This window comes from Echeneis naucrates, chromosome 21 (assembly GCF_900963305.1).
Source record: "Echeneis naucrates chromosome 21, fEcheNa1.1, whole genome shotgun sequence".
Classification (NCBI taxonomy): domain Eukaryota; kingdom Metazoa; phylum Chordata; class Actinopteri; order Carangiformes; family Echeneidae; genus Echeneis; species Echeneis naucrates.
In genome coordinates, this window is record NC_042531.1 from 20,665,014 (window position 1) to 20,685,875 (window position 20,862).

At 39.8% G+C, this 20,862-nt stretch overlaps 1 protein-coding gene across 7 annotated transcripts in view; it reads left to right on the forward strand.

Moving 5' to 3' along the window:
* clasp1a (cytoplasmic linker associated protein 1a) overlaps positions 1–20,862 on the forward strand; it is a 74,004-nt gene that overhangs the window by 44,869 nt on the left and 8,273 nt on the right. For 2 of the 7 annotated variants that reach the window (XM_029529736.1, XM_029529742.1), the window contains exons 9-32: positions 476–616; positions 940–1,013; positions 1,337–1,429; positions 1,545–1,690; positions 3,022–3,157; positions 3,270–3,340; positions 4,241–4,300; positions 4,778–4,855; positions 4,966–5,133; positions 5,855–5,901; positions 6,674–6,844; positions 9,461–9,568; positions 10,968–11,132; positions 12,690–12,848; positions 14,675–14,737; positions 15,487–15,590; positions 16,223–16,246; positions 16,926–17,170; positions 17,555–17,618; positions 17,796–17,798; positions 17,920–18,083; positions 18,527–18,605; positions 18,713–18,856; positions 19,671–19,766. In XM_029529736.1, coding sequence (XP_029385596.1) covers positions 476–616; positions 940–1,013; positions 1,337–1,429; positions 1,545–1,690; positions 3,022–3,157; positions 3,270–3,340; positions 4,241–4,300; positions 4,778–4,855; positions 4,966–5,133; positions 5,855–5,901; positions 6,674–6,844; positions 9,461–9,568; positions 10,968–11,132; positions 12,690–12,848; positions 14,675–14,737; positions 15,487–15,590; positions 16,223–16,246; positions 16,926–17,170; positions 17,555–17,618; positions 17,796–17,798; positions 17,920–18,083; positions 18,527–18,605; positions 18,713–18,856; positions 19,671–19,766 — 2,603 coding nt within the window. The remainder of the gene's footprint in view (positions 1–475; positions 617–939; positions 1,014–1,336; positions 1,430–1,544; positions 1,691–3,021; positions 3,158–3,269; positions 3,341–4,240; positions 4,301–4,777; positions 4,856–4,965; positions 5,134–5,854; positions 5,902–6,673; positions 6,845–9,460; positions 9,569–10,967; positions 11,133–12,689; positions 12,849–14,674; positions 14,738–15,486; positions 15,591–16,222; positions 16,247–16,925; positions 17,171–17,554; positions 17,619–17,795; positions 17,799–17,919; positions 18,084–18,526; positions 18,606–18,712; positions 18,857–19,670; positions 19,767–20,862) is intronic. The other 5 variants (XM_029529737.1, XM_029529738.1, XM_029529739.1 and 2 more) reach the window with 5 other exon arrangements.

Here is a 20,862-nt window from a genome sequence, read left to right on the forward strand (position 1 = left end):
AATTGAAAGCGCTTTAAGATACAAATATTGCTATTGCCAATGTGACTCAGCTGGCATCAAATACCTATCCCATCACACCAGCCCTGGGCTAATCCTTTGTGTGAAGAGTCACGTTGGGCAGGTCACAGGGGGCTGTGTATCCATGCATGGATGTCAAACCAGATTAAAATCAGATGGATGGATAGATAGAGCCTGAGTGGATACATGCACACTACCTGTCAGATTGACGTCGCACATACAGAAATGACTCAGATTAATGAAAGGAGACTGATACTGATACATATACATATGTGACCTAACACTACCCAGGAAGGACACTGACCTCAGAGTGGAGCAATCACTCTCTAGATGAGTCAGTAATGATTTATTGATCCAAATAGGAAATGAATCACATGCAGTGATCAAAAAAAAAAGTATTTACCTGTAGTGGTATCCTGAAGAGCCAGTTAATATTTTTCTATTCACGTTGTTGCAGATAAGAACTTTGAGGATGAGGACTCCATGGATGGAGGCCGGTCCTCCTCCTCATCATCCTCAAAAGCACCCCCCAGTGGCAGGAGGACTGTAATGAGCTCTGTGAGAAGACCCAGCTCAGCCACCACAGCCAAGGCCTCAGGTGAGGGATGCTTATGGTGTACTAAGAAACTGCTGGCCTTAAACTACACTCGGCATGCATTTTGTTAGAAGCAGGAAGGAAGGAAAGAACTTGGTAGTTTCTTCCTTTGCTCTAAAAATAGCTTCAGCTCGTCATATTGTGGATCCACCAGATCCACCAGAAGCTGTCCACTGAGACTCTTTCATGACTGTTCTTGATAAAATGTTTGGTGACTGATTTAGATACACTCTGGCTATTACTGCTTTAACTGCAAGTAAAGGTGAATGTTTGGCTGAGGAAATCATGTGGAATCATTTTGAATCCCTGTCTTATTTTTCTCAAAGGTAAAGAAGCAGGAGCGGGTGCTGTTGATGAGGATGATTTCATCAAAGCCTTTGAAGATGTGCCCACAGTCCAGGTATATTGACCCCAGATATTTATGATCGTAAGGGATAATAATGCTGACTTGCGAATGTTCATCAACTGTAACTGCAAGGGTGATGTGTATTTTTGATGTTTTTCAGCCAATGATTTTAACTAAAATGATGAATATAAAAAGTAGCATTCTGATGTTAGCATTTAGCTCAAAGATTGATGCGGTGGCACCAATGGTATGGATGGTGAAATTTAGCCCTATCTGTGTGAAAATAAGTGTAAATATGTCAAGAGTGGGGGCGACAGAATGAGGGTTACTTGACACCTAATGATATTTCTGCTAATGCTTTATCTCCCTGTGTCCAGATCTACTCTAACAGAGAGCTAGAGGACCAGCTGACCAAGATCAGAGAAGTTTTGTCTGATGACAAGCATGACTGGGAGCATCGAGTGGTAGCGGTAAGAAACAAAGTTTGTAGTTGTCCACATGCATGCATGAGTAGTACATAGGGCACAGTTCAGAATATGGTATATAAAAACCTTTGTCTCACTTTCTCTTTGGTTTTCTCTGCAGCTGAAGAAGGTGCGTTCACTTTTGTTGGCTGGAGCCACTGAATATGAGGGTTTCTCACAGCAGCTGCGTCTGCTGGAGGCTCCCCTTAAGCTTTCAGCTAAAGACTTGCGCTCTCAGGTTGTTCGTGAGGCCTGCATCACACTGGGGTAAGGTCCTGAGGTTAGAAAGATATACCATCCACACAGATCAGGTTTAATTTTATCGTATACTAACTTTAGTTTTTCTCATACATTAGAACTACCCAATAAATACCATTTCCTTCACAGACAATAATAATTTGTCAGAAAAATGTAAGTTTCCACAATTTGTACAAAGTTTCAGGATGTTCAATCAGCTTTTCCCAACATCTTCCAATTCTGACATTTATAAATTATGGCTTGGCCATCTTGTTTCCTCAAATACAAATATTAATATAAATTGCACTCCCAGAGACCCGGAAATAGCAGTTGAAGATGAATGAATGAATGAATTTAAATTGTAATGTTAAATCAAGATATAATATGATATAATTTAATCTATATGTTTAAAAAAATGTCTTTTGTCTGGTGTTGTTTGGTTTTGTTGTACATTCTACAGGCCAGGCTGAAAGGGGGAAAAATAAAAGCTTCTCTGTATATTTTGCATACATGTTGACAAGTACATTAACCTGACTTGACAAATCATACTCCTCAATCCATCAATCACATGGTAGCCACATCCTAATTCATAATTATGGCCTATTTTTCTCAAAATAGGACCATCAATTAAGAAGAATAACATTATGTTCCACTGAAACTTGAGACTGAGACCGACCAGGTTTAAGACATCCTTTTACAGCCTTGCACACTAGACAATATGGTGAATAACTGAGATAAAATGGTGATCATCAGTTTCATCACCATCATGATTGGCAGCGCTGACATTAACTGACATTGCTAACTAATGAGGCTACACCAGGAAAATATCATCATTAAGCATTTTCTTTCGACCCAATTAAGCAAACGAAAATGAGCTGTGCTTGGATATGTAACGAGCAGCGTGCGTCCAACCCTAAAAGCATCTGTCATCCAAACTTTAATCCAACCCTGATAAGGTGGAACAGAGTAGAGGCACCAAAAGAGCAGTGGCTTGATGAATAGATGGATGTTTATCTTTCAATACACTACACACAGATAACATATGGAAAGTCTATTGATTTCTGAGTAGTGAAGTAAATATTTCCATTTAGTCTTTCTTCTCTCTTTTCTCTAAAGGTCCAGAAGTCCCATTTCTTACTTAATACTCATTAAAAGATTTTATTTCCATTTTATGTCTAAGTTAAAATAGAAAGCCTTACATAGATGTGTATATTTTATGTGATGGATGTCGAATACTTTAGACACTTGCCACTTATATGTTGAAACATGTTTCATCAGAATAAGCATGTCACTGGGAACATATAATTTCTAATTTCAATTTATTGTAGAATATTTTACTTTTACTTTTTATGGCCCATCAGACATTTGTCATCAATTCTGGGTCACAAGTTTGACCACGGAGCAGAGAGTGTCATGCCCATACTGCTGAACCTTGTGCCCAACAGCGCCAAAGTCATGGCCACATCTGGGATGGCTGCCATCCGCCTCATCCTCAGGGTAGGACAAGTAGGGGAGGGGGGAGAGAACACTGTGTCTTTATATAGTATGAGAGAAAACTGAAATTATCATAACAAGAAATAAAATAACACATTGTGTCTCTCCCATCCAGCACACACACTACCCTCGTCTCATCCCTATCATAACCAGTAACTGCACCTCCAAATCAGTAGCAGTAAGACGGTAAGAAGAACCTGTTACCGAACATCTATTGATTGTCCAGCTCTTCATAACCCATCTCAGTTACTGTGTGTATATATTAAGAGTCATTTATTTTAACTTCTGTGTTTTACATTGAACTGTTTATATGCATAAGAAGATATATTTGTGCCTTTAAATTCCAAAAATTTAGTGTAGTTTTAAATCTCTCTGAGGCTTCTTTGCAAAGCTTCACAAACAGGTAAGAGAGCAATTAAGACAGGATTTACGTCTTTCAGATGATTTGCTGACCATTTTATGAGTGAACCTTTTTTTTTTTTTTGCAGATTTCAGGTAAGCACGAAGACAAGCAAATCCTGCAAGTTTGAAAATTGGTTCCAAGTGGTTCCATCGCTATTGTTATTGCTAATGTTACAGAAGTCCTGACGGCTTGTTTTAACCATTATGAATCTTGGGATACTTTAGCTGTTTCTGAATACAGGCTGCGATAATGTGTGTGTATATATTAATATATACACACACCTCTCAGGCCAGGCAGTTTCTGCGTATCAGGCTAACTTTCCGAGAAACATGCCTGCAATGCATCAATATTATTATTATTATTATTATTATGAGCCACATTGGATGTATGCTACGTTGTTGTCCTTTTTTTTTTTTTTTTTTTTTCCCTTTATCAAGTAGGCTACTTTGTAATAAGATTTAGCAAAACCAGGGAATTCAGATGGGTATTACTCTGATGACAAGTTTTATTCAATATACCCATTAATTTCCTAAACGGCATGCTATATGTATATATAACCTAGACCACATTTATAATCGAAGAAGACATGAACATCTCATTTTATACAATATATGACCTTTAAGTGTTCTATGTCATTGCATTGGTATTAATTTAAAATCTGTTTAACTATGTCTCTTTTCCAGGCGCTGTTATGAATTCCTAGACTTGATGTTACAAGAGTGGCACACAAATACACTGGAAAGGTAAGCTAAGTAAAAAATTAAATCTACTGTTTCCGCGTAAGTTACCGAAGTACTTTGCAAATTGTGTAAGCATTTCTCCATATACTTATGAAAAAGCTGCTACTCTTCCCCCTCTCCCAGGATGACATTTGAGTTTGTTAACATTTGAGTTACCAGAGCATTTGCTTCATGCGTCTCTGATGAGGCCCATTATACTGATGAGTGCTAAAACACCCGTACCCGACAACACTTCAAATGCTAACACAACTTCCCCATCTCTGTAACCATGGCAACCAGAGCAGACTCTTCAAAAAGCACGTGGGATATCTTGGGAGTGGCCACACTGTCTGTGTACCACCAGAGGAATAAAACTGGAAGGAGGAGGGAAGAAATAGCATTTTATAATTGCAGAGGTCATCTAGTCAGTCAGTTCTTTGTGGTTTTATCCTGGTGTGAGGCAGTTGGAGTCCTCCTTACCATGTTCCCTTACTATCCCAGACATGTGGCTGTTCTGACTGAGACCATCAAAAAAGGCATTCACGATGCAGACTCTGAAGCCAGATCCATCGCTAGAAAGTAAGCCCATGAAGTTATTTATGTTTTTGTTTTTTAATAATATCAAGCTCTTCTTTACTTGTCTAAGGAAGATGATCAACATCTCATCCTCTGCTTCATTTTACCTGTAGATGCTATTGGGGTTTCCATGGGCACTATAGCCGGGAGGCAGAGCATCTGTTCCAGGCACTGGAGTCCACCTATCAGAAGGCCCTGCAGTCCCACCTGAAGAGCTCCGACAGCATTGTGTCACTACCCCAGTCTGACCGCTCTTCATCGTCTTCCCAGGAGAGTCTTAAGTAAGAACCGTGATGTCCCTCTGGTATAGTTAAGATTCCCATCACTGTTCTTCATCTTCTATATTTACTGTCCTCCTTTATTCTGCCTCCTCTCTCTGTGTCTGTTTCCATCCCTTACCTTTTCTTTTGCACATTTATCTGCTGTAATTGATTGGAGGAAACCACTAATGCATCCATCTTATTGATGTGGTAATTATTGTCAGATGGACAGCAGACAGCAGTGTGCTCTCAGACACACCCACACACACTCTCAAGGATTATAATGATCAGTTTATAGATCCCCATGGAGTATGTTGGTTGATGACCTCATTGTCCATTTATCAGGGCTATAGCTGTGTGTGCATGCATGTCTGTGCCTGTGTGTGAATATATGTGTGTGGGGGGTGTGTTTGTGTTTATTTGGATGAGGTCATCTTTATTATATTTTTCACATTTTTTTTTTCCCTGTGAGAATAGTTTTGAGTGTGATGCTGATGATTTCTATACAGGTAACACGTTATTCTACACACTGAGCTGTAAAGAAAAACACAAAACACAAGAATAATCTTTATCATTATTCTTTAATGTGGTGGGCAGCACAATCTCTGCATATATTTTACATAAATAATACTAAATTAATTGTTCTGATTCATAAATATACTGCCTGTATTTTTTTTTCTGATGCTCATAACGTTTAAAAACAGTTTCCTTATGTTTTTTTTTTGTTGTTTTTTTTTTTTAGCCGGCCGTTGTCTGTGAAGAGTGTGATTGGAGGGAGCATAACGAGGAGTAAGATTTTTTAGTTTTTTTCCTCTACTATCTGTTTGTGTGGTGTAAGAAACAAGCAAGTCTAAGTCTTACATTTTATCCACTGTGTAAATTTGACCTCATGAGCAAATGGCATTCAAAAGGTACAGTATATATGTGATCGATGCTCTCCAAACACAGCCCAACACCTGCTTATTCATGTAATTTAGTATGATCAGCCAATCATATTTCAGCTGTGCAGTAAATACAAATACAGATCAAACTTGTTCCTCTTGCCCTGGAGAAGCAACTTTATGACCTTATCTGTGTGCAAGAGTCAATCCACCCTGACATTTATAAATTTCCATTTTGAAACGTTCAATATACCATTTGGATCTCAGCCCACTTGTTTGTTTGTTTGTTTTTTTTTTAATTGGAAGAAAACACATTTGGAGGAGAAGAAGTAGTGAGGGCTGGATCTGACCTGCTCTGTACTCTATCCTGATTGTGTGGTACAGACTGCAGGTCACACAGTAGCCATGCCTCCAAATGCATAACCTGCTTCCTAGGGAAATATTCACTGAGCTAAAAAATCTAAAGAAGTAGGGCCATTTTCCTATATGCTCTTGGGCAAGATGTTGAACTTTAAAGACACTAAACTCTCTTCAGCTTTGCTTGTATTGTGGTATTGATCTATATATCTTGGTGTCTAGAGCTTGTGCACAGTATTACAACTTTTGATATAAATTTTTAGGTTTTAAAAATAAACAGCTTCAGTTTTGACCATTTGCCTCCCGTCTCTGCACTGTTCTAGGTAAGCTGGTGAGCACCAGGATGCCTTCCACGCCTAGTTCGCTCCAACGATCCCGTAGTGATATTGATGTAAATGCTGCCTCCAATGCGAAGTCACGTCTGTCCACTGTCCCTGCATCCTCACCATTCAGCTCTGCGGCTGCTCTTCCCCCCGGGTCCTACGCCTCATTAGGTAAACCATTAGTCACCTCCCACGTAAACAAGCATCTGGATTGCAACTGGAAATGCATAAAAATGCACCTCAAAAAGCGCTTGCACATTGGTCAAAGGGTCGATGCAAATAAATCAAGGACGATGTTAAAAAAACCTGTGAATAATTCAGCTACAGTTTTTCTAACTTTTACTTTGTGTAGGAAAATGTCATGTTGCATTCCTTGATTTAAAAAAAAAAAAAAAAAAAAAAAAAATTCTCACTCTGGTGACTCGTCTTCAATATCCCACTTTTTCACGAAGCATTACAACGTTTTCTCTTGTAGTGACTGGCTTTTATGGAGCTGGCTCGGATTATTAATGACAACTCATTTTGTCATTAGACTGCTCTTTCAGCAGGAACAGTTTAGATCCTGCACTGACACCTCTGACAAATGGATGTGATGAGGCTGAATACCCCATCACCCCCAGTGTGATTAAAACCCCTGATACTTTTTAAGGATATTTTCACTGTCATCTTAAGCCAAGGGGAAGGAGAAAAGAAAAAAATAATCTTTTTTTCTTGTGTGGAAACTTCTCTATCCCTTTTTCTCAAATGAGTCACTAGGGCTCAATCACAGCCATTAATAATGATGAAGAAGCCACTTGCTTACCCACTCACGCTCCTGCTTCAATTGTTACTAATTTCTTCCTCTATACCTCTCCTTTCACTCGCTGCTGCACTGCCTTTCTTAAATCCCCAAAAGATGGCGCTCCCAGTAAAAGTGATGGTAAGAATTGTGTGTATGTTTGTGAACGCAAGAAATAGAAAACGTATGAGTGTGTCTTTTTGTCAGCTGTCACAGGCTACACACTTACATCCTTTACTCTTCATTTGTGCCCCTCCTTCCTTCTCTTTACCCACCCCAAAGTGGTCGTTAATTATGTGGAACTCTGCATGGACTGTCTGCATGAATCTTATTGTCTGAATGTAACCCAACAACTGTGACCATCAGTTCTGTTCCTTACACAGTGATAAAGTCAGACATCAGGTTAAGGCATGTAATAGGGTAATAGTTTCCATCTAATCTATTTTACAATATCACTCAGCCTAGTGTAACCAAAGAGCAACACATCTTCTGTAACTCAAGGGTAATTTTGTTTTTAGCTTGGAGTGCCATTCCTGTTATCAGTGTCACTGTCAGCGTGCCACTATTCTTGGCATATTGTGTGAACAGCTTCAACAGATGCACCAGTTGTCGTGGATTTTGCCCCAAATTTATCAAGGAATCCTGCAATGGCTTATTGCTGCCCGCCTTTTATTACAACACACATTTTTAACAGGACTGTAGAAAAGAGAGATTGAGGAAATAATTTGTGTCAAGAGTGTGCGTGTTTGTGAGAGAGAAACAGATCATTATTGTCTGTTAATATATAAAAATGCTCCACAGGTAAAATTAAAGATATTTTAAGTATTCTTTGGTTCATATAATCAAGTCTTGGGTTGTGCAATGTTACAATAATGAAGCTGCTTGTGCCCCAAAGCAACTTCTGACCCACTACATACATGTTTAATATTGCGAAACCTTGTCATGTTAGACTAACAGTGTTATTCACTTTACACTAAGTACTTATTTAAATTAGGGCAGCACAGCAGTGTAGATGTTAGCGCTGTTGCCTCACAACAAGAAGGTTGCAGGTTCACTTCTTTTCTCTGTGGAGTTTGCATGTTCTCCCCGTACCTGCGTGGGTTTCCTCCAAAGACATGTATGTTTGGGTTAATTGGTGACTCTAAATTGACCGTAGGTCTGAGTGTGAGTGGTTGTGTGTCTCTGTCTGTCTCTGTGTTGGCCCTGTGATGGACTGGCAACCTGTCCAGGGTGTACCCTGCCCACACCCAGTGTGGGCTGGGATTGGCTCCATCTCCCCCCACAACCCGGAAATGGATAAGCAGTAGAAAATGAATGCATGGATGGATGAATGGATTTAAATTTAGGAGAAGAGTGTTTGTCTTAGCTTTGCTAGCACCTCTCACGTTGGCTTATGGCCCCAACTATCTTTTTAGCTAGCAGTAGCTGATTTAGGATAGCTAACAACTTCAAATCTACAAATCTAATGAAAATGTTTTTCTGCTCATTGCGAAACATGTGTAAGGTGTCATTATATTAGAATATTGAATTGCATTCACAGGTTGTGTTTCAAATGCAGGATTTAGAGAGCTAGATAAAGCTGTGTGTCTTTTTCCAGATGAGGGTCAAAAATGTTCCCAATGCCAATATTTCTCATTATTTGTTTCAGCCCATGAAGACACATAAGTGGAAAATGACACCAGGACTTAAAAGCTTCTTACCATGTGTTTTCTTTGTCTCATGTCTTTGCTAGTGCTAACATAACTGACCAGACAAACCCTTTGGCTAATCCTGAGCTTGTGGTTTGGGGTTGTCAGTGTGTCAGCTGCAGGTTGAAACAAAATCTGAGAATTATTCACAATATATAAAGGACCCTGCTTTGTCTGTTTTCCTCTCTATGTTTTCAGAGGGCCTCTGTCCCCTCGTCCAGGTGTACTTCATTTTGTCTACCCAGACTTTCCTCCACACTATCTCTGTCCAAATTCATGTAACTTATTCTCTGTCTCTGTCACTCACTCTCTCCTATCCAGGTCGTGTTCGTACCAGGAGGCAAAGCTCCGGCAGTGTTGGTGGAGCCAGCACCTCCATGGTAGACAACAGGGGGCGAAGTCGAGCCAAGGTGGTCTCACAGTCCCAGCGTACGTATACACACCTCACACATTTTCTCATTATGGTCAGGTTTGCATACCAAACCATCGCTTTTATGTTAATGTATGATCTTTGTCTGCATCCATTCTAAGATCATACTAAATGCCTTGCTTTGTTTAATTTGTGTAACTAATGTTTCCACCCTGAACTAGTTTCACATCTATCATAAATCATGTGTATTTTCACACGTGCCTCCATCCATGTGCAATATGCATGCTTGTATTTTAAATGTGTGTGCGCGCGCGCGTGCGTGTGTGCATGCGCACACGTATCTGTGTGTATTTAGTTTCCCTATATATTCTTCAGATCTCTGAGTGGTCAGTGTGTACCTAACATGTTCACAGCTGTCTAGAGAGCATGCTTGGTAAATTAAGTAAACATAACCTTCTTCTCTCTCATTTTGACTGTTCTCAATCTCCACCCTGTTCTGCCTATTGCTTCCATAATCCAGGATCCAGATCAGCCAATCCCATCAGTGGTAAGGCCTCAGCCTCATCCAGTCACAAGCCAGACATCCCTCACCCCGTAGAGGAGTGTCGCACATTGTCCCATTTTTATTTTAAACTTTTGTTTCTTTCACTTTGTCTAGAAGCTGCATGTTACACTCATCGCCTTCAAGTTTTTATTTCTGGACACTTTTCCCCCCATAGTTTGAGAAACAATTTGTAATAGGACGTGTCTGCTGTCAGCCATTTTGTTGTATTGGTTTTCAATGTGAAGCATCATATGGCTGCTGTCCAAAAGTCTTAATATTCTCCTTTCCTAACTAGTAATCCATGACCTTGATGGACAACTTCATGAGGTCAAGGAAGTTCTGGAGGGAAACATTTGTGATGGACAACAGCTTATGGAAGGATTTCTGGGAAACCAACTGTATTTATTACATATAGACAAAAATCCTGTCATTCTCCCATGTCCTAAACAAAATTCTAAAAATGGCCAAAAACTAAGAAAAGAAGCAGTATTGAAGACTTTTTGACTGCAGCCTCCTTTCCCACTGGTGACATGGGCCACAGTAAATGTCTTCCCCACAGCACAGTTAGCTAGAATATAGATCCAGCCCCTTTTCCTTGTGTGTGTCAAGGCTGTAATTTGAATTTGTCTATTTAGTGACTCTAATTAGATTTTTTTTATAAAGTTATATTTTACACTCATTTCTTTACTGCCACGAAAAAGTTATTAATTGACCCTCAAATATAGGTTTACCTCTGTAAAGTTAGGATACCCCATAATGTGCCATACAATATTTGTTTTGGTGGCTTAAGAAATTTGACTGAAGTCCAAGTATGTTATTAAAGGTTGCCCTGCTCTGCTGATCGTATCTCTGCAACTCTGAATTGCGAACTTTGTTAAACTTGTTGGTGTATTTTTTTGTGCTCTCTTCAACAGCCGGCAGTCGCTCCAGTTCCCCAGGCAAGCTGCTTGGCCACAGCAGCTATGGCAGGGTCCCACGAGCCACGGCATCAGCCTCCACCACGCCAGCTGACAAGCGCAGCAGGATCCCCCGCAGCCAGGGCTGCAGCCGGGAGACAAGTCCCAGCCGACTGGGTATAGGTAAGACCTGGGCTTGTGGGTCACATAGGTTACTCTGGTACTGTTTTTAGGGAAAAGATGCTTTGATTCTGCTGGATGACTGTTTATGTTTTAACAGAATTATTATTACTTAAAACAGCAGGGGAATAAACTGTTGTAAGCTGCTTTAAACCTTTAAAATTTAAAATCACAAATCACAGACAGATGAACAGCCATGTGACAGGACTCAACAAGTACAGTGACACTGACCAGTCACATACTGCTTTTCATTATGTCATGTCAGAAACTAATGAATCCGACTTGATGGTCTTAACTGATAGAGACAGAATCGTGTATATATTTACATATTGCACTCAGAATCAGTCAAAACAACTTACAGCACTCTTCAACTGACAAAGACTACAGAGTTTTTCCTCTTGCTCATCCAGTCACCATTATGAGGGGACTTTGTTGTTTTGTTTTCAATCATTCCTCACTGATGTAGTCTCTTGTACCATTTGCTGAGTGGGAGCCATGGTTATGGGTATTGTAATAGTTGGCATGAAAGAACCACACAGTCAAATTTCTACCGTGTGGAAAATTGAAAATGGCAATTACTGTTTCCTGTTCTTCAGCTATATGTTGAATCATATTAACTTTGACTGTAGCTCTGTAGAGCTCAGCAACTGATAAAGATCAGGCTCAGTCAGTCCCCCTGACATGTCATGTCTCAGGGAGGGGCTACTCTCGATGTTAAATGTTTCTTTTGAATTTATGACTCTTTATTTTCCCGTTGTCATAATAAATTGATCATTATATTTAAATGTTTGCATGATAACAAGATTTTGCTGTTCTTTACTCATGTTGACATGTAAATGAATATTATGTAATTGACAAACCCAACTATCCCTTTTTTTATGTCTAATCCTTGTCACAAGTTAGAAGTTTCACACATTGTATGTCGAGACTGTCTAACCTTTAACTAGCAGAATAATTTTAACTGTTTCACTCACCTGCACTGTGCCCAGCCACTGCTTCTGTCTGTTCCATTCTCTTCCTCTTCCTCATCTTCAATTTCTTTGTTTTTCTTAATTTTTATCCATAGATTTTCTCCCTATTAGCAACACAATCCAGTTCATCAGTCAATCGAGTCAATCATTATTTTAACAATTATTGGCAGGGTTGCTAAAGAATTTGTTTTCCTCTTCAATGAAAATGTTCTTAAGATTTGGAGCTCCTGTATTATACAAATTTTGTACATTTATTTAAAATTAACAACACAAATATGTCATGAACAAACATATGATAAACATAAAGTTACCATAAAATTTTCTGAGCACCTTGCCATATTCAAGGAAAAAAGCCTCTTGACCATAATATCATTTTGAATACTTTGGCACCAACACATCATGATTTTTTTGTTAAATCATCCCTAAACATAATAATATTTGAATCAACAAACATTGCTTATTTTTGGTGCCCCCTACAGGTCTCATCTCTCATGACCTCTGTCCCTCTTTTCCTCACCTCCGACTTTAACTCTCACACCCTTCCCATGAATGCATACTGACACTCCCACCTAACTTGTTGTCCTGACAGCCAGCCTGTGTGGTAAAGTTCTTGTTCCTGCTGCTCTTCCTTACCGCACGCTAGCCCGGAGCCGCATTCCCCGCCCCAGCATGAGTCAAGGTTGCAGTCGTGACACTAGTCGCGAGAGCAGCCGCGACACAAGCCCCGCTCGGGGCTTCGCTCCTCTGGGTGAGTACTGCTGAGCTGTTCAAGCCCAGAGAATCCCAGATGGACAATGAGCCTAACTTTCTCTGTGCTGTTGTCTGTGTTAAGTGTAGTATGTTGTTCAGCCTCTGCCTGTTTTTTCTGTGCATGTATTAACAATGTGGATTCAAGGAATATTACTGTTGCATGCAAGCTTTGGTTAGTAGTTTTGGTTCTAAGGTATTATAAATAACAAAGTGAAGTCAACTCCAAATGTACGCTCCTTATTTTGGACGTTTATGTTGGATTCATGTCTTTGAATTGTCTCCAGATGAACCTGTGTACATGGTCACATTTTATAGTTTTAGATAGTTCCACCATTTTAAGTTATGGGAAGACAAAGAGGAAGAAGTAGAAGTTGTTCCACCTGTTGCTGCAGCAAATGTGCAGAGTGTCAGCTGCTACTCCAGTTGTTGTACATCCTCATAAGTGACCACATAGTTTTTGTTACTTTCCCAGTATTGCTTGCCCCAGATTGCCATACCAGCAAGGATGCAATTGGTATTTAATGTGAAAACAAAGTACATTGTCTATTAATGTAACTATGATCAGAAAATAGGTTTTATAAAAGGTTTTATAAACTTTCCACCAAGGAAAGTATACTAAACTATACAATCCCTTACCTTGTGATATTGCTCTCCCTGAGCTGAGAAAACATAAATCTCAAAGATAAAGAAAGGGGAAACATGGGAAAATGGCATGACTACATTTTCTTTTTGTGAAATTCAAATGCAATCCCAACCATATGAACTAAAAAAGAACATTAGTTCAATTTATAGACATGAAAAGCTCATGCACAAACATAAGACAGTCCATATATTTTCAGATACTTTTACTGTATGGATAAAGACAGGTGAACAGAGCAGGTGAAAGCTCTGCTCCCCCCCTCGAGAACTATGCCTCCTCACGTCGGCAACTCTGATTCTCTCCCCATCTTCATCATCCATCATCATCTCATCATCAAGTCCAAACTCAAAACTTACCTCTTTAAGTTTGCTCATTCACTTTAACTTCTATTTCACTCTCCATTGTTTCTTTCATGTATGTTGACGACGTTGTTGTCTTTATTCATTGTACAGTGTCCTTGATTATCTTGAAAGGCGCTTATTAATATTATTATTATTATTATTATTATTATAAATTATGTTATTAGTTTTGAAAGCATATGCACAAAGAGACAAAGAAGGGCAGCGTGTGAGGGTGCACAGAGAAGACAATGACAAAAAAAGGGAAAAAAAAAAGAAAAATACATGACTGTACACATACATCACCTCAAGTGTTGACTGTTTTTGTCAGCACTATTAGCAAAACATCAGTTATCCGTGTTTTTCTTGTTCACCATCAGTCCATGTGATGATGATGTTGGCAGTTTCTTGGTTTTGCAAACTTAAAGTGGATCTGATATTACTCCTGTTCATGTTTTAAGATTCATTCAACCATTTTGTCCTTACTGCTTTCCTTCCTTATTCACCTTCCATATTTTCATTACTGGGAGCAAGTAGTCAAAATGAATGAGCCTTTACCTCCTTATTGTGACCTTGGTCAGAGAGCCACTGTAGAGACTGAGACAAGCATCTTCATTTTGCGTCTTGGTGTTATAACGGTATCATCAATATTAGCACACACTATAACAATGTATTAAAGTAGGAATAAAATGATGAATGAAAGCTGTGATGCCATCATCAGTCTTGAGTCACAGCTTCAAAATAGAGGCTGGTGTATAACCTGCTGTGTGTGTGTGTCTGTCTGTCTAACTAACCCCCCCCCCCCCCCTTGTCTGGGTATGGCCCTACCTCTCCTTGCCCTTGCAGCATCCCGACGTCACTCCCGATCAACCAGTGCTCTCTCCACAGCTGAATCCCACGGCCAGTCAGGTGACCTGCATGATCAAACCCCCCAGCCTCCCAGTCCTTTTCAGGCCCATCCCCACCCGTACCCAAAATTACCTCTCTTAGGGACAATAATGAAGACTGTAGCAGTATGCCTGTGCAGTTGTTCAGCCATGTGATTCTTTCATTCATTTATGTTGCCTTCATCCACTGTGTTTTAGAGCGTCAGTATTTAAAATACACAAAGAAGGTGTGTTTGTTCAGCATGTGAAAAGGAAGAATTTTCATTTCCTTCTCCACCAATTTAGTTATCATTTTAGAACTCAGCTTTTGACTCAATTCAGTCTCATTTGTTTTGTTTTTTTTTGTGGTGGCTCATTTGTCTGTATGTTATCTTTATTTGTGCTCAGAATGAGATGGGTTCTGTTACATTATCTGCTGCCCCCAGGTTTGTTCAGCCTTTGAACTTGCTTGTGTTTGTTTTCATTTCTAACATTAGAGTTCATATTTGTGGTGTTGGTATTTTTTTTTCCTTTGGTGCATTTTTGGTTGTATCTCCTGGGGAAGCAGTGCAGTTGTATTGTTTGCCTATCCTCTCATAGTTTTTTTTCTTTTGTGACATCTTTGTTTCCATTTTGCTTTTGGTGGTTGGTAATTGAAAATATGCCCACACACTAGACTTCCTTGTCTAGTGTAAACTAGAAGCAGGTAAGCAACAGTCATTTGTTTACTTTTTGTATGAGTTTCACACCCCACTTTTCTCTCGTCTTGTTCTTTTTCCGCTTCCTACTCAGACCGATATGGTTTGATCCATCAAGCAAGAATCTCAGCATCAGTCAATGCCATGAGGGTCCTAAACACTGGCACTGAGGTGGAGGCAGCCGTTGCTGATGCTCTGGTAAGCTGCTGTGGATCTCAGTGAATAACTGTTCAAGACTCTGTTTAGGTGAAGTTTTAATTTGAAATGATCATCCCTCATAGCTAAGACCAGTAACTTCATGAGAGGTGGTTGGGAAAAACAGAGACAGGTTTCTGGAATGTTACTAATGTTACTTTAGTTACTGTCCAGACTTGAGCTGTTTAGTGTCCATAACTTAATTTAGTCAGTCGACTGTTTAGTCTAGAGTTCCAAATGCACTGAAACGTATTGTATTTGTATTATTTTCCTCACCGTCCCTTCTCTGGTTTAGGAGATTCTGAAATTTCAAACTTTATTGAAATAATTTAAACTATTAACAATTAATTGAACAATTTTTAATCTGTGTTAAAGGTCTTTTTTTTTTTGGCGTAAAGAAAAACATTTCTATTCATTGGTTCAGATTTTTAAAGCCTTAAAACTTAACTAGGCATCTTCATGTTTGTTTAGTCCTGAAGATATAAAGAGGGCCTTATTTATAAATCTCATGCAGCTAAGATTCGAGATGTCCAGTCTTGTCTTCTTTTGCAGACCCAGCAGAACTGTACTTGGTCTCTGTTACTCAGTTAAACCCTCTCTCCTCCTTCCCTCTTGGTTGTTTGTTACCATTTCAGCTGTTAGGAGACTCCAGGAATAAGGTAGTTAGTCATTTTACATACTGTTTGTGTATCCATGCTGTAATGCACTAATCAAGTTCAGACAATAATAATAATAATGCAGCTTGGCTCATTATATCGGCTCATGACCCCTTCCCCTCCCTCCACCTCATGCCTTTCTTTTATTAATTAATTTCTTTTGAAAATAGTTAAACTCTGAATGTGTTTATCCATTGCATCTCAAATGTGTGCATCTGTTGTATCCGAGTAAAGATTTATTTTTTCCACATTTCCATGTGATGTCATTTAATGTATTGAACCTCATTGTTCTACTTCATTACTCATATGTGTGTGTTTGATCAGAATCCATTGGATGAAAAAAAACTATGCTGTCTGAAGTGCCCCCCTCTGCACTGCCTTCACAGTCAAGACCTTTGCTTTCTTGTGGCTCTGCTTAACTGGCTTTTAAAATAAATATTAGTTTACTTTTGCATATTTTATCTGTGTATGTACATTCACCCTTAAAGATAAGGGTAACATCCAAAAAACAAAACATGAGATGCACATAGCCCGCAACAGTACAGAAACCTGCATGGCTGGTGTCCTTGTAAAGATTCTTACCTCACGGCTGAGTTTATTTGTTGAAGCACTTTCCCGAAAGACATTGGTTAAGTCACAACGCGGGTCTTACATCATACTCACGCTATTCCGTTTCCAACAGAGGAAGCCACTGAGGCGGAGGTATGAATCTCCAGGGATGTACTCAGACGATGATGCCAACAGTGACGCCTCCAGCGCCTGCTCTGAGCGCTCATATGGTTCACGAAACGGAGGCATCCCCCATTATCTGCGGCAGACGGAGGACGTTGCAGAAGTCCTCAACCACTGTGCCAGCTCCAACTGGTCAGAAAGAAAGGAGGGGCTGCTGGGTCTGCAGAACCTCCTCAAGAGCCAAAGAATCCTGAGGTGGGAGTGAGAGCATGAGTCTTAACCCAGTTGATAGATGAAATTACAGAAGCTGCCGCAAAGTGAATGTGACCTTTGGTACTTGGGACAAAGACAAATGTAATATACACAAATATGATTGAAGTACATTAAGAAAATCTGAACAGATGTTCAGATGTTAAGATCATCCCACCTCCCCTCATAAAAATCCAGTTCCTGTGGAGCTTGTGTGAATCTTAAGCATCTCATGACATAATTGTGGTGGATAGTCAAATAGTTGAATAGTCGCTACCAAATTGACTGCAGCTACTCTAAACAGTCCAAAGAATGTATTTTAACCTGATGCATAGAAATCATTTTCTGGGTTTCTCTGATTTCTTTTTTGATTTGTTTTGTTTGCTGCAGCCGAGTGGAGCTGAAAAGACTATGTGAAATATTCACAAGGATGTTTGCAGATCCGCACAGCAAGGTACAGAAGATGCATTTATCTGAATAAAACCAGAACTAATTGTGACTTGAGTAAATGCATGGATTCCATAACTGCAATAAATGCTGTATTTTGTATACAAAATGCTTGTTTGGCTTATTTGATACTAATGGAGTGTCTTCTGTTGCATGGTCTGCCTTTCTGTGGATTTAACAACAGAGAGTAAGTGTGCTGTTTAGTCAGTGTTCCGACACACACATTCATTAATCTTCATCTGACTTCAAGTGAGTATGTAATCCAGGGTAGGCAGTACAGTATAATAAATGTTTGAACATTTCCTCAGGTGTTCAGCATGTTCCTGGAGACTCTGGTTGACTTCATCACAGTACACAGGGAGGACCTACAGGACTGGCTTTTTGTCCTGCTTACTCAGCTGCTGAAGAAAATGGGGGCAGACCTGCTTGGCTCTGTCCAGGCTAAAGTCCAGAAGGCCCTTGATGTCACAAGGTCTGAAGAATATGCTAGACAGGCGGCCCTAGTCACAGAGAGGGGGAAGCTAAGATAAGGGGACAGGCAAATTGAAAACTATCTGATACAGTGTAACAGTAGAAAAATGAACACAGATAAGAGACTTGCATTTTGTGGGTTTTATGTCAGTTAGTACCAATAATAAAATGAGATCAGGATCAAGACTTTGCACCACTTACCACAAAAATAGCAAAGTCAAAAACTCAAGATTGCATTCAGAGGGTGTCAATGAACTGGCTTGACTTTGTGTATTTCTGGATTAGCTAGAGTTAGGCACTACCAAAATTAACAGAGTAAAGCCACTCATCAGAAATCTCTAGGAGAAGTCACATTAATCTGTGCAGGATTTTTGTGAAATACTAAATTTGCATCTCATGGAGCCTAATTTAAAGTAGAAACTTGTCTTTTCTTGTCTTTGTCAGGGAGTCATTCCCATTTGATCAACAGTTCAATATCCTGATGAGGTTCATCGTTGATCAGACTCAGACTCCAAACCTTAAGGTAAAGTCAGCTTAGAAATAGAACTCTTTATGAACTGGATTTTGATTGGTCATATTTAATACTGCAGTTTAAGAAAGACTTAACCATGCTGTTTCTCCACTCCTCAGGTGAAAGTAGCCATTTTGAAATACATAGAGTCCCTGGCTCGACAGATGGACCCTACGGATTTTGTCAACTCTAGTGAGACACGCTTGGCTGTCTCTCGCATCATCACCTGGACCACAGAGCCCAAAAGCTCTGATGTCAGAAAGGTAGGCCAGCTCTCTGTAGGAATGAATATTTGGATACAATTTAGCACAGGGAAATAAAATTAAGAGTCGTGTCATCTGATAGCAACGCTCTATCGCTTCCCATCCACTCTAAGACAGCACTGTTGAGGCTGTATTATAACCTCTTATGTTGTAAACACAACAATGACAGAAGGTCCTGCCAAGCTTCTGACAGGAAACCACAATCGGAGGCAGAGAAAAATTATTTAATTGATTTTAGTTGTTGATCACACCAGCTGGGATACAGAATATCAATCCTCATGATGCAACACCATAATTCTAATGAGGAAATCTGGGACCCTGGCACACAAGCTGATTGCAGAGCTGAATACTTAAGTACAAACTAAAAACATAACTAATGGTGGCATGAGCTTGGCAGAATTTTTGTCTTCTGCACCCAGTGACAAGTTGTATACTGTTTTCCTATATTTCTCAATCTGTATTATAATAGGCCTTCTCCATGTGGATGGCCTTGAGTCAATAGTGCATTATCTTCATCTTGTCTGATGGGAGTCATGTGTCAACTTCTGTTTGGTTTTTTCTATTGCTGTTTCTTCAAATGAAATCCTCACTTGGTTTCCAGCTAGGGCCTGGCATCCTGAGACACCCTGCAAGGAAAGAATAGTTTAAGACAATCCTCAGTTTAATCTTTGTCCAAAAGTAGAAATCTGTTGGAATGATCCAAACTGTGATGGTCTGTGCCGAGTTGAAAAGATTGGTGCAGTTTAGCCAAATGTGATGCTGGAGGACCTGTGTCATGCTGTAATCCCCGTTCTGCCCTGCCACTGTGCCCCAGACCCTTCATAACTGGGTGAGCGAGGAACTAATTGGCAGGTCCAGCACCGCAGCCTTATTGTCCGCTGAGGGCAACCAGGAAGAGAGGTGCAAGCAGGTAGATCCTGATCCAGCAGCCAATCGCAACACTCTAAGCACGCATTGCCCTGCCTGCCCGGTGCCTAACCATCAACCTTCAGGACTGTGAAAATTGTAGTATGGCATTTCTCACTCACCTCTTACCATTTGCACTGCAGCTTTTCCTTTGTAACATCCAGAAATGTCAGTCTGTGTCTTGCAAATTTAATTACTTACCAAGTGTATGAATCTTGTAGTGCAACAAGACATAAGTTATCTCCAAACTACAGGAAAGGCTTATTGCTTTGTATGAATTGACTTTTGAATCAGTTTTATTGCTAAACATTGATAGTGATGCTATTTTGTTACTACTGTGTGTGAAACATTTTGTCTGATTGTTTGGCTCACCCTAACAATGTCCATCTACTAGCGTGCCTGCATGTCGTTAATACTTTATTTTCCAGTAAGAGAAAAACTCTGAACTTCACTTGAAAGTTTTACAGTACAATAGTTTTATATCTGAGTGTATTGTGCTATTGCTTTACCTAGCTTTACAGCTTTAGCACAACTAAAACTATAAATATTATTACATGTTATGTTAGATTTATTTGCATTTGACCGATGTGTCATAAGGCCTTAAGAAAACAAAAGCTAAATGTCATCAAAAGTTAGTGTATCACTGTAACTAAACTACACATGGTTATAGTTCAGCCAGAATGAGCTGTGGTGCCAACGTTTGTCTTCCCTTTGTCACTAGATCAAGTGACTTTTCAGACCGCTCTAAACCTGGGATATTTTCAGTGCCAGAATGGTCACTATTGCCCAGCAAGAAGCAGGTCAGGTTTTTCCCTCTCACGCAGCCCTCTAGGCTCACAGCAGGGAGCTGAGATTATTTTGTTAGACAGCATTTGGGTTATAAAATCAGGACTTGTGCGGTCGGTTGAACTGACTGCTGGTTAGCAGTTTGTCATAATAGACCATGTTTCCTTCACTTTGCACATTGTCTGACAACAGAGACAAATTAATGAGTGAATGAGAGCAGCTTTACTAAGAATTAATCTCTATAATTGAGCACAGAAAAAGGAGACCAGCTGACACGAGGCAGAAATGGCACATTGCATACAATGCATAAGCTT